The sequence below is a fragment of the Anolis sagrei genome, chromosome 1 (assembly GCF_037176765.1).
Source record: "Anolis sagrei isolate rAnoSag1 chromosome 1, rAnoSag1.mat, whole genome shotgun sequence".
NCBI classification, from domain to species: Eukaryota; Metazoa; Chordata; class Lepidosauria; order Squamata; family Dactyloidae; genus Anolis; species Anolis sagrei.
The window spans coordinates 159,389,299-159,403,499 of NC_090021.1; the positions used below are offsets into that span (position 1 = coordinate 159,389,299).

A 14,201-nucleotide genomic window follows, 5' to 3' on the forward strand; every position below is an offset into this window, starting at 1 on the left:
CCTCCAATGAACAGTCGGGCTTTATTTCCTGAAGAATGGACTGGTTGGATCTTCTGGCGGTCCAAGGCACTCTCAGAACTTTCCTCCAACACCACAGTTCAAAAGCATCTTCCTTCGCTCAGCCTTCCCTATGATCCAGCTCTCACATCCGTAGGTTACTACGCAGAATACCATTGCTTTTACTATGTGGATCTTGGTTGCCAGAGTGATGTCTCTACTCTTCACTATTTTATTGAGATTGGTCATTGCTCTCCTCCCAAGAAGTAAGTGTCTTCTGATTTCCTGGCCACAGTCTGCATCTGCAGTAATCTTTGCACCTAAAAATACAAAGTCTGTCACTGCCTCCACGTTTTCTCCCTCTATTTCCCAGTTATCAATCATTCTTGTTGCCATAATCTTAGGGTTTTTTTATGTTTAACTGCAAACCAGCTTTTGCACTTTATTCTTTCACCATGATTAGAAGGCTCCTCAGCTCCTCCTCACTTCAGCCATCAAAGTGGTATCATCTGCATATCTAAGGTTGTTTTTACTCCAGCCTTGCATTTATCAAGCCCCACACATCGCATGGTGTGTTCTGCATACAAATTGAATAGGTTGGGTGAGAGTATACAACCCTGCCGTACGCCTTTCCCAATCTTGAACCAGACTATTGTTCCATGGTAAAAAGCCTTACAGTGATCAAATATTGCAGATGCTTTTTGTCATTTGGCTGGGCATTCCCATAATTTTGAGAGTATTATAGGTTCCCAGCAATGAGATTTTTGCGACAATGTTGCAATGTGCTGGTCTTGACCTATAAAACCCTATATGGCTCCAGTCCAGCATACCTGTCCGAACGTATCTCCTTCTACGTCCCACTTCGGAGCTTAAGATCTTCTGGGGAGGCCCTGCTCTTAGCCCTGCCTTTGTCTCAAACACGTTTGGTGGGGACGAGGGTCAGGGCCTTCTTGGTGGTAGCCCCCCGCCTATGGAATTCGCTTCCCGGGGAAATTAGGTCATCATCATCCCTCCTCACCTTTAGAAAGAAGGTAAAAACGTGGTTGTGGGACCAGGCCTTCGGGCAATTGGGTTAAAGGACGATTGATAATGTTTGACTATGGCTTGGAAGTGGATTTGGATAAGTTAAGTGGAATAATCATTAGTATATGGCTAGAAAAATAGCCACCAGACTGGAAATAGCTAAATGGATCGTAAGTACACTGTTTAATCTTTATTTATTAATGTTCATGTTTTTAATTGTTATATTTGCTATTTTGTATTTTATGACGTGGCATTGAATTATTGCCAATTGGAAGCCACCCTGAGTCATCCTAGGGGCTGAGAAGGGCGGGGTAAAAATGCTCAAAATAAAAAATAATAATAAAAAGGGGATAAACTGCACTATTATTGGGATTTTAAAGTAAAGACCTCACTGAGAACTCATTCAGGTGGTCTGTCTGCAGGACACATGTTCATTTGCCCAAGTAAGAGCTTGACTGTAAATCTACTTATGGCAGGTGCATGTTTTGTAGACACATTCAATTATTTTGCACAAATGAACCAATGGAGAGATTCTCTGAAACAACTCTACATTTCAGAGGCAAGAACATGATCTTTGAAGAAGCTTTCAGTGTACTCTGCTCTCTTCCAACACTATATGAAAGTGCCTAGGGAATGAACTTCCTCCAAACACTGTGATGGAACGGACTACATTTCCACTATGTCACATCAGTATTCCAGAGGTTCCTGACATAAAATGTAACCATAATTTGCTACACTGCTCATGTGGCTTGCCCTTAGGGGAAACCTTCAGTTATCTGTTTTGTCCTGAGGCAGGTAATAAAGCTCATCAAAGGACTACTGACAGATGTCTCGTTCCTTCTATGCCAAAGTGACAGACTTTAGCAGGCACGGGCTGTGTGCAGAAAAATCCTTCTTCCTCTTCTCTCCCCCCACTTGCAGGTCAAATATTTTATGTAGCCAGCTCATTTATAATAGCAGTCTGATCCATCAGCGCTGCCTCCGGAAAATCCTGCAAATCTCCTGGGAAGACAAACGGACAAACGTCAGTGTGCTGGAAGAAGCAAAGACCACTAGCATTGAAGCGATGGTCCTCCAACATCAACTCCGCTGGGCCGACCACGTTGTCCGGATGCCTGACCACCGTCTCCCAAAGCAGCTGCTCTACTCCGAACTTAAGAACGGAAAACGGAACGTTGGTGGACAGGAAAAGAGATTTAAAGATGGGCTCAAAGCCAACCTTAAAAACTGTGGCATAGACACTGAGAACTGGGAAGCCCTGGCCCTTGAGCGCTCCAGCTGGAGGTCAGCTGTGACTAGCAGCGCTGCAGAATTTGAGGAGGCACGAGTGGAGGGTAAAAGAGAGAAACGTGCCAGGAGGAAGGCGCGTCAAGCCAACCCCGACCGGGACCGCCTTCCACCTGGAAACCAATGCCCTCACTGCGGAAGAAGATGCAGAGCAAGAATAGGGCTCCACAGCCACATACGGACCCACAGGGAAATCCATAATGGAAGACCATCTTACTCGTCCAACGAGGGATCGCCTAAGTAAGTAAGTAAGTAAGTAATAGCAGTCTATGCCTAGGCAAATGGAAAGCATATGTACCTGCTCACACAAAGAGAGTAAGAAATAAAGCACTAAATATTTAACGGAGACATAAAATGCCATTAATTGAGAGTTCAAAAGTTAAATACTAAAGGAAATAATCAATGATTTAAAATATATTGTGTCCCAGTGTTGGCATGAAGCAAACATTCAGTGAATTTGAAAGAACCAAAACTAATGTTTCTTGAAACACAACTGCCAATGTGACTCAATTCTGGAGATTGCTGAACTATAAAGCTAATCAATAGCTAAGCTCTGTAAGGCCATAAAAGTTCAGTGCGTCGAACTCATTCTTATTTAACTTTGGGCATCAGGTTTCTTACAAGGCCATTTCTGTGTTACAAAAATAAACACTCCACTTTGCCATTCTCCACAGAAAGTGCTAATAAGTAAAAAGCGACACGCAAAAAGCAGGGGAATTCCAGACAAGAATCAATCAGGGCCAGCTAACACCTCCAAACAAAGGATTCCCCCAGGCAGCAATCAGCCAGGCTTTGAAGCTGCAAAGCCATTAAACGTGGCTGTTATTATTATTATTATTATTATTATTATTATTTCAATTACTTCTACCCCGCCCTTCTCACCCCGAGGGGGGGCTCAGGGCGGCTTACAGACGAAGGCACAATTCGATGCCTAAATCAATTAACAAACAATACAGAAAAGCAATTCAAACAGCTAACAAATTAAAAACATCAATACATAATGAAATAGCAAAACAATCTCATGCTCGGTGTTCAGAGTTCCGTATATCCATTCCATTCCATCTGTCCTTGTTTATCGTCAGATCTTTTCTTTAGCTGCCAGAATGTCCAAAAGCTTGGTCCCATATCCAGGTCTTCAATTTTTTCCTGAACGGCAAAAGGGAAGTCGCTGATCTAATCTCCCCGGGGAGTGAGTTCCACAGGTGAGGGGCCACCACTGAGAAGGCCCTGCTCCTCGTCCCGCCAACCTCACTTGTGATAGTGGCGGGGTCGAGAGCAGGGCCTCCCCAGATGATCTTAAACTTTGAGATGGGATGTAGAGGGAGATCCAGTGTGTTCCAGTGTGCCTTCCCAGAATAAGGAAAATTCTCAGCAATATGCCCTCAAAATGCACTTTGCCATTGATTTAGGATTGACTGCGTTCCCTCATCTCTAAGTTATACCCTACCTTGTTCATGTCCAGCATTATTTTTAATTTTAATCTATTACATTTGGCCTGGCCATTGGTTTTAAATGCTTGTGTGTTGCTGTTGATTTATTGTTTATTTTTTGTTATGTGACTTATATTAATTGTATTGCTTTGATTTTGTTTCTTGATGTACTGTGGGCTTGGCCTCATGTAAGCCGCAGTAGACAGGAAAGAGGGTGTATGGTATAGAGTAGTGTAATACTTCTCATATAGGTATTCTATTTATCCACTTTTCACAAAGTATACTCATAACATATTAAGTGGTATAACTCACATAATTTTACTCCAAACTTGCTAAGATTCTCAAGTATAACTAAGGCTTCCAACTAGGTTAATAATGCATACTTAACATAAAGTTGTACATATAGGTAACACTTATTCTAGCAGTACAATAGTAGTAGTATAGGTTCTGTAATACAACCAAAGTTCAAAAACAGTCTTATTGCCGTCTTGAATCTGTTCTTAAGTCTTCATGGAGTCAACAAACAAATTAATGCACATGGCCTCATGTAAGCCGTACCAAGTCCCTTGGGGAGATGGTAGCAGGGTACAAATAAATTATTATTATTATTATTATTATTATTATTATTGCATGCTAATCAAGGTGGCCAACTGCAACATTCACACTTGCCTCAAGCAGACAAGAGTTATTTCCCCCCACCCTGGACATTCCACAGATATATAAACCTCACTTGCCTAGTTTTCAATAGACCTTTCAACCTCTGAGGATGCCTGCCATAGATGTGGGTGAAATGTCAGGAGAGAATGCTTCTGGAACATGGCCATAGAGCCCAGAAAACTCACAGCAACCTAGTGATTCTGGCCATGAAAGCCTTTGACAACACAATGACAATGGCAGTTGGAATAATTTATTGATGCGTGTAGGTGCAAGAACCAGGAACACTAAGTACCAGGAATACAAAAGTATCTAGCATTTCTATGCAAAGGTATTTCAGAGAAAACATAGCTAAGGAATACACATGTGTGTGTGTGTGTGCGCGCGCGTGCATGTACATACAGACCGTATAGTCAATCTTAATAAAAAAAATGACCAGGGTGGCTAGAGAAGAAGGAGAGGGGATAAGGATAAAAAATATGTCAAAAAGAAGAAACGATCAACATTTGTGGGTAATGACTGAAGTGCTCCTTAACAAGATGAAAGTATTAATTAAGTATCTATGCAAATCATTTGCAGATCACTGTAGAATAAAATTCAACTCATCAACTTGCTTTAAAAATGGGGACTCATCACACAATTATCCAAAAGGCAGGAAGAAATATTTTAAAAATGTTAGTTATACACAAATACCACCATCTACTAAAACTACTTACAGTTTTCTGATATTTCAGTTATAGTTTTGATTACCGTATATATTCGAGTATAAGCCGACCCGAATATAAGCCGAGGCACCTAATTTTACCAGAAAAACTGGGAAAATGAATTGACTCGAATATAAGCCGAGGGTGGTAAATGCAGCAGCTACTGGTAAATTTCAAAATAAAAATAGGTACCAATAAAATTATATTAATTTAGGCATCCGTAAGTTAAATGTTTTTGAATATTTACATAAAACTGTAATTCAAGATAACACTGTCCAACTCTGATTGAACCATTATTCTAACCTTCTTCAATGTAAATATTCTTACGTGTCCTCCAATAATAAATAGAGTAAAATAATGAAATGTAATAATAACAGTAATAATAGAGTAAAATAATAAATGTAACAATAACAATAATAAATAGAGTAAAATAATAAATATAATAATAACAACAACAAAGCAAAATAATAAATAACCTTGACTCGAGTATAAGCCGGGGGAGACTTTTTCAGCCTAAAAAAAGGACTGAAAAACTAAGCTTATACTCGAGTATATACAGTACCTTTTGCCCACCTCCCCATTAATTCATTTATGCCTTCAAAATTGAAAAGAATCAGCTAAAAATTAAGTTTAGTTATTTATTATATACTGTTTTGTGAACTAACCAATTCCCAGCATGCCATGTGTCTTTCGGACATATAATGAGTATTTTACAAACAAAAGTAGGGAGTCATCCCATCGCATGTACATCATTTCTGACTAAACTCTGGTTTGGGTTTTGAAAAGATCTATGTATTCCCGATGACTACTGACTTGCCTCAGACTCTGGATTTCTATCTCTGCCCTAGAGCTTAGAACATTATGATGCTGAAGAGTCCCAGCACTCAGTTACAAATGATTTCAGCATGTCATTGTATTTTGGTATTCTTGAAAATAACTTTCCAAGCTCTGTTCCACCGATTCTTCCTTCAAAAGGGAGCTTCAGAGCTGTAAGGTCTTGGAGCAATGAATGTCTTCACGCTTCCCGTAGAAAGAGTGACAGCTCATCCACGTGTAAGATTAGGTGTGTATGTGAAATAAATTCACCCATATCTTCACTATTTCATTCCCAATGGATTTTGAAAAATGTGTTTGAAAGGCCAGGGGTGCATCTGCGATGGGGTTGGTCATGCTAGGACAGTGCTTAGATTTCTTCTGATTCTCATGGCATTTATGTTTTAAATTGATTATTTGGCCTGCAGAAGCAGCGGTGAGCAACACATAATTTTCAATATTACCAAGGGAGATGCTAGGAAAATACCACTAATGGAATGGTATTTGTATTACCTCCCACAGGGATGCCTCCCCTCCATATATTCTACACTAGGAACATGATGACAACAAAATAAAACAAAAACCTTACATTATTTTCCCCCTGCCCCCAAACTGTTGAGGTAGTTTGTAGAGGTATGGAACTGTAAGCAAAAGAGACAGGAATGGAAAGTGGGGAGGGAGATGTTAATATTGCTCCGAGTAATAGGAAGACTGGCAATAGTATGTGCCAAATTATTTTATTTTTCAGTATTTCAAGGCAGGTAAAGCACTTCCATTTCTTTCCAAGTAATACACCATGAAGATCTTTGCAGTTGTGATGGAATTTTGTCAGAATATAGTAATTTTAAATCCATGAATTAATTCCATGTCGAATATACTAAAAACACCATAAAGCTGACAACATCTATACAATAGGAGGCAAAAAAGATTGTCCACAGTCATAAAATAATAGATATAATTGCTAATATACTATATTTGCAATACACTCTATTACTGAATCAAGTAACTGAATATTGCAATGCTTACGTTGTTGTTTTTTTTTAGAAAAATAGTCGGTTTCTTGCCATATTTAGGAAAAATAAATTCAAACTTACCACCTCCGCCTCCAAGAAGACTTGAATTAGCTATGAAAGAAGAAACAAAACCAAGAATTACATTTCCAAATATTAACATTCACAACAAGTTTTTGTAACAAAATTATTTGACAATACCGAAAAAGAAATATTAGTTTGGTTTCAAAACAGAACAAAGTACAGAAGGACATCGATGATATTTATTGCTGGTAAACCCATTGAAGATTTCTACATTGAAGAAAAATGCCGATGTGCATACGTATGTGATGAACCAGTTAAGATGTTTCTCTCATTCCCATACAATTTATCAACAAATGTCTGAAGAGTACAACAGTAAAAAAAATAAATCAGAAACTGAAGAAGGAGGAAGCCCTATCTCTTTCAGCAGGCCTACCCAGATATTTTTAACAATGAATTTTAAACTTCCACTTTATGTCTAAGATTTGTTTTGTGTATTTTAATATGTATTTTATGGAAATATGCTTTAATGTGTGTATTTCTAAGGTAAAAAAAGTGAAGGTTTTCCTCTGACATTAAGTGCAGTCATGTCCGACTCTGGGGATTGGCGCTCATCTCCATTTCTAAGCCAAAGAGCCAGCATTGTCCGTAGACACCTCCAAGGTCATGTGGCCAACATGACTGCATGGAGTACCATTACCTTCCCGCCGGAGCAGTACCTACTGATCTACTCACATTTGCATGTTTTCAAACTGCTACGTTGACAGAAGCTGGGTCTGATAGCGGAAGCTCATGCCACTCCCCGGATTTGAACTTGCTTATATTAATATCACGGAGTAATGGCAAGGCACTAAGGCAGCCTTTGGCTTTGCTTCCTTGCCTTGCATTGAATATGAAATGACTTTGGGAGCCTAATGAGATTTACAAAACAAAAAAAGTATGGGGTAAAATTTGATTCTAAAATATTTGGTGTGGGCCATGCAAACACTTTGAATAGCACAAACAAAACTGGTGGGGATGAGGGACAGGGCCTTCTCGGTGGTGGCCCCTCGCCTGTGGAATTCACTCCCCAGGGAAATTAGATCATCGTCAACCCTCCTCTCTTTTAGAAGGAACTTAAAAATATGGATATGGAACCAGGTCTTTGGGTAATCTGGCAGACTGACAAGGACAATGACGACAAGAGCTTTGGAAATGGATTATGATAAGCTGAATGGAATCACTAATTACAGAACTCAGTGAAACGATGGCCACCAGGCTGGCTTCTTTTCTCGTAGATTTTATTGTATTAACTCAATGTTCTATTTATTTATAATTACTGTTAGTTATGTATTTTATTGTGTTTAATTGTAGGCATCAAATATGTGCTGTTTGGAAGCCGCCCTGAGTCCCCCACTAGGGGTTTGAGAAGGGCAACGTAAAAATACCCGAAATAAATAATAAATAAAATAAATATGGCTTCCGGCTTACAAAACTTCAATTTTCTTATGATTTCTGAAACTTCTGATTATTATTTTTTTTGCACAAGCCTAATAACCACAACAAGTTTTCTCAATAAACCTCCATATTCACAAGTAACTTCTCTCACTTCTTTTTTTGTACGTTAAATATTTGGATACACCAGGAGACAAACACATTTTAATGTATATAATACCTTCTCAAATTAAACCATATTCTGCCAATACTGTTGGATTTGTTTACTATAAAATGCTATTATTTTCAATGTCTCTAGAGACAACATGTTTGCAACCTTGTAAATAATTTAAATGAGAAGCATTGATTACTTTCACTGAAAAATAGACATTGAGACACTTTTAAAATCCTGGTTGTTTTTCCAGGATCATCCTTTTAGCATGCACTAATAAACTAGATAAAATCACAACTGATATATTATGCAACTGAACATCTGTTTGTGCACTAAAATATATTTGTAACACTTTAGATCTGTTGTATTAGCCTAACTGGTACATATTTAATTTATAATACGATTATTGACAATAGTAAAATATAATATAATAGTATCACATTATCATAAGGATCTTTGGACCATAATAAAATGTTGTTGCTGTTGTTGTTATAAACATGCATTTCTGCTAATTATTCAATTTATTTATCTTTGAATAATAATAATAATAATAATAATAATACTTTATTTATACCCCGCTACCATCTCCCAAGAGACTCGGTGCGGCTTACATGAGGCCGAGCCCACAATACATCAATATAAGCAATAAACATAATACGAAGCAAAATATAACTACTAATACAAAGCAATTAAAATAAATCTCATACACAAATAGAATAAACATTGAACAGTAGCACAAAACACATTTAAAACTACGGCTGGGCCAAATGTAATTAAGTTAAAAATAATGCTGGGCATGAACAAGATAGAGAAGGTGGGGCGTTGGTGGAAATGAACAAGCAGTCCTAAATCAGTATAAAGTGCTTTTAGAGGACACAATGCTAAGGGTTCACTATTCTGGGAAGGCACACTGGAACAACCACGTTTTCAAGCTCCTCCTGAAGACTGCCAGAGTTGGGGCATGTCTGATATCCTTAGGAAGTGAGTTCCAGAGTCAGGGGGCCACCACCGAGAAGGCCCTCTCTCTCATCCCTACCAATCGCGTTAGCTATGCTGGTGGGAGCGTGGGCAGGGCCTCTCCAGATGATCGAAGAGATCATGTGGCTTCGTCAACAGAAATGCGGTCATGCAGGTAGGCTCGTCCCAAACCATTCAGAGCTTTGTAGGTAAGAACCTGCACCTTGAATTGGGTCCAGAAAATGAATGGCAGCCAGTGGAGCTCCTTAAACAGGAGGGTTGACTGCTCCCTGTAAGGAGCGCCAGTTAACAACCTGAAATTTCCGAGCCGTTTTCAAGGGCAGCCCCACGTAGAGCGCATTACAGTAGTCCAATCTGGAGGTGACTAAGGCATGGACCACCCTGGCCAGATCCTAATAATCGCCTTCGGGCTGATATGGGCAGGATACAAATGTTGTAAATAAATTATTATTATTATTATTATTATTATTATTATTATTATTATTTTAACAATACCCCTTGAATCAGGTCCTTCCAAATCTGTGAGTCAGTGGCTCTCTTTAGGACAGTTTCCTACAGAAAATTTCAATTGACTAAGCAGAAGCATTAATATTGGTGATTTGCGGTTCTTTTTTCAGTAGTGAAGTGAATCCATTCTGGGTTTTAATCCAAACATGATCAATTATATGATATCATCTATTTTTCTATCCTAAGAAGCCATCAATTTAAGACACACACTAACTTCAGTACTACTAGCAAACAAAAAGAATATATATATATATATATATATATATATATATATATCACCAGAGATTCTAAAATGCACTTGGTTGTTTATATGGAGGGGAAGAAAGAGCATCTCAGAATTGAGGAAATACAGTACATATCTTGGATTCTGAAATTGGTGAAAAGGGAAAAGTTTTTTGTTTTTTTGTTTTTGGTTTTTAAAAAATGTCATCAATAAAACATCACAGAGAGGTGACAGTTGATGAGCAGTATACCAGCAATTTACAATACAGGCAGCTAGATTTCCTCCTACACATTTCAGGAGCTCTCTTTACCTGTCACTAGTATTTTGTTTGATCTGCTCTCCTTCACACACACAAAACCCAGAGAGGACGAAATCAAGAACAAGACAGGACTACTGAGAGCAAGCTACACTCTTTGGAAGGATACACAATAAGAGATCTCTTCAACAAGATACGAGTAACAAAACGGAAATATCTTAAAATGGAATAAAATTTCTGCCATAAATAAAGTTGACAACACCTAATACAGAAATAGTCAGTCCTGGGTATTCTCAAATTGAATTTATTCTTTCATGTTTTTGTTGCCATTTCCCATATCTTGCATAGGAAAAGATAGAAGGTAATATCCTAGTCACCAGATCCCATCTGATCTTGGAACTTGGGTGGGAGATCAACACCCTTACCAACTGCTGTAGAGAAAGAAACTTTCAAAATATAATAATAATAATAATAATAATAATAATAATAATAATAATACACTTTATTTGTATTCCACCCTATCTCCCTGAGGGGACTCAGGGCAGATTCCAGCATATACAGACATATACAGACATAAGGCAAACAGTCAATGCCTTGAAACAATGGCTCTCCATTTCTAAACCGAAGAGCCTGTGTTGTCCGTAGACACCTTCTAGATCATGTGACCAGCATGGAGTGCTGTTAATCTTCCCACTGAGGCAGTAATAACACTTTATGTAATAAAGTGGAAGGAGCCTCCGGTGGCGCAGTGGGTTAAACCCCTGTGCCGGCAGGACTGAAAACCAACAGGTCGCAGGTTCGAATCACACATATATATCAGAGATTTGAAAGGGACACCCCAAAAAGGACAATTATACACTGCATGTTTCAGAGTAGGCAAACACTGACAAAGAAACAGCAAGAAATACTGTTTACCCACAAGCATAAAAATTATATATATTAGAAACCATCACTTTCTCATTACTTTATTTTCCACATCACCAGACTGGGCCACAGCAACGGCTAGTTATTAATATAAAGATAAGGATAGATTTTAACAAAATATCAGTTTCACATTGAGTGGTGTGGGAAGTCATGGGTGCTGGGAGTAAGAGAGTGTGGTAGACAGATGTATTTGTATTATGTGTATTCAATGTACTTCTTTTATTTTCTTTTACATTGTGTATACCACCTTTACACAATACACATTATATATATATATATATATATATATATATATATATATATATTAGCCATCCCCTGCCACGCGTTGCTGTGGCCCACTCTGGAGGTCATGGGGGTTCTGTGTGGGAGGTTTGGCCCAATTCTCTCATTAGTGGGGTTCAAAATGCTCTTTGATTGTAGGTGAACTATAAATCCCAGCAACTACAACTCCCAAATGTCAAGGTCTATTTTCCCCAAACTCCACCAGTGTTCACATTTGGGCATATTGAGTATTCGTGTAGAGTTTGGTCCAGATCCATCATTGTTTGAGTCCACAGTGATCTCTGGGTGTAGGTGAACTACAACTCCAAAACCAAAGGACACTGCCCACCAAACCCTTCCAGTATTTTCTGTTGGTCATGGGAGAACTGTGTGCCAAGTTTGGTTCAATTCCATCATTGGTAGGGTTCAGAATGCTCTTTGATTGTAGGTGGACTATAAATCCCAGCAACTACAACTCCCAAATGACAAAATCAATTTTTTGAGTGAAGGACATACATTGGGTTGTTAGGTGTCTTGTGTCCAAATTTGGTGTCAATTTGTCCAGTGGTTTTTGAGTTCTGTTAATCCCACAACCAAACATTACATTTTTATTTATATAGATAGATACATACATACATACATACCCGATCATAGTGTGCTTATCAATATATTTTGGAAGCTTTATGTAGTGGTCATGTCATCATTGAAGTTGATTGTGAAATGCATCTGTCCCATAACACTAACTGTCTAGACCTCACTTCCCACACACAGGAAACAATGAACCACCCATCTGTACATTGTGCATAAAAAGTGTTGAGCAAAAGAAGCTGCTTAAAAATTCAAAGGAAGTCATCAATCTTAGGCACTGACTAAGCATGAACTCTGATTAAGCAGGAACATGATGCACAACACCCCTAAATTGATATTGCACAAAGATAACATCAACAGCATTTCTGTGTGAGTTCTCATTTTCCTTTGGGATGCTTGTTATTGTTCTAAATCTCTACAAGGCCTTGCTCACTTTTTTTTTTATCAGAAGCATTTTGAATGTATGTGCAAATATTTATTTTGGAATTGTACAAAACCAGAACTACGATTGATAATTATTTAGCATTATGAGCTTTTGGATATATACATGAATGTATCCAAACAACAAATCCCATTATTCCAAAGGATGCTCTCACTACAGTTAAAGTGGAATCATAGTGCTATAATTATATAATGAGAAGAGCAGTCTCACTGCCCTACATTTGTAATGTACCCACCAAAAAAATCCACAGAGTAAGAAAAACTGACTGCCACCACCTTCAGGATTACAAGGTAAATATTAGGGCACAAAAGGAAAAGTGAGTGGGAAACAAATTCCTGCATTCTTAGCGACGAAGTTCTTGTGAAGCGAGGAAAGATGAAGGAAGATTCACTTAGCTGTTGTTTACAATTAGTCAATAGATGGGGCCAACATGGTCTCCCCATGCTTGATGTCTTTGCTGGGATGCAGAATGTGAATAGTTCCATGGGCTCTCAATCCATTGGTTTTTGAAGAATACTAGGCAGTGGAAAGGCGAAAATGGGGAGTTCTGTTCCTGTTGTTGTCTTGGCTGGTGATAGGGCAATAATTATGAAACTAGAGAAATCAAAGTTAAAAATGTATCCCCTCAGTATTTAGAAATTAGCTTCCACTAAAGGTCCGTCTTGTCTGGAACATTTGTGGGTTAGCACCTAAGAAACATGTGCAATCAACAACTTTCACAAGACCGTCCAGGCAGAAGGCTAAAAAGCTGACAAAGTGTCTATTGCCATATATGGGGGAAAGAGCTATTTCCATTGTCAACAAAGCATGTGATTTACAAGAACAGTTAGTCAATGTGCCAAATAAGGAATTAGATAAGTTAATTAGTCGATGTACTAAATAAGGAATTAAGAATAGGTGGTAGTTTGTAATTGTATAACTTTTGCTGCAGTGCCAAAGGGTCTTGCCTATATAATGTGTGTCTGAGAGACAATGGGCACAGCAGCCTCTTGAAAGTACCAAGACCTGCGTGTTTGGTATGGCTAGCTGTCTCGTGATCATGATGAAATAAACCTTGCTTTTGTACTTCTCCTGAGACTGGGTGTTTCTGCCTCCTGCAACCGGGCCCAATGCAGGGACCCTGTATTGGGAGTCCCTAACACTGGTAAACAAGTAATTAATACTCCTAAGGATTCTGAATTCATTGTTGTTGAAGACTACTAGGCACAGAAAAGGTGAAAACAGGCAGCTCTGTTCCTATTTAGGCTCTGAAGGCAGGAAGTTACATACTTTGAGCTATATCTAGTTTTGGTTTCAAGTGGAGGAAGACGCACCGAAACCAATGATACTTGTATTATAGTACAATGGGGGCTCTCAAATTGTGCTCCGTGGAGTCCTTGGTGGTAGTGAGGGTCTCCGCAGCACCATGCTGCTTTCTGCCTCCTCCTCTTTCCTCCTCCTGAGAAATACAGGGAAAATAAAAGTTTGGAACTGTCAAAGTTCACCTCGGACACAGACC

General features: G+C 38.8%; 1 protein-coding gene across 1 annotated transcript in view; it reads right to left on the minus strand.

The window, feature by feature from the left end:
• The window catches only part of MACROD2 (mono-ADP ribosylhydrolase 2), a 1,709,805-nt gene that overhangs the window by 1,427,226 nt on the left and 268,378 nt on the right, over window positions 1-14,201 (minus strand). The window contains exon 4 of the mRNA XM_060784142.2: window positions 7,003-7,032. Within this exon, the coding sequence (XP_060640125.2) occupies window positions 7,003-7,032 (30 nt within the window). The remainder of the gene's footprint in view (window positions 1-7,002; window positions 7,033-14,201) is intronic.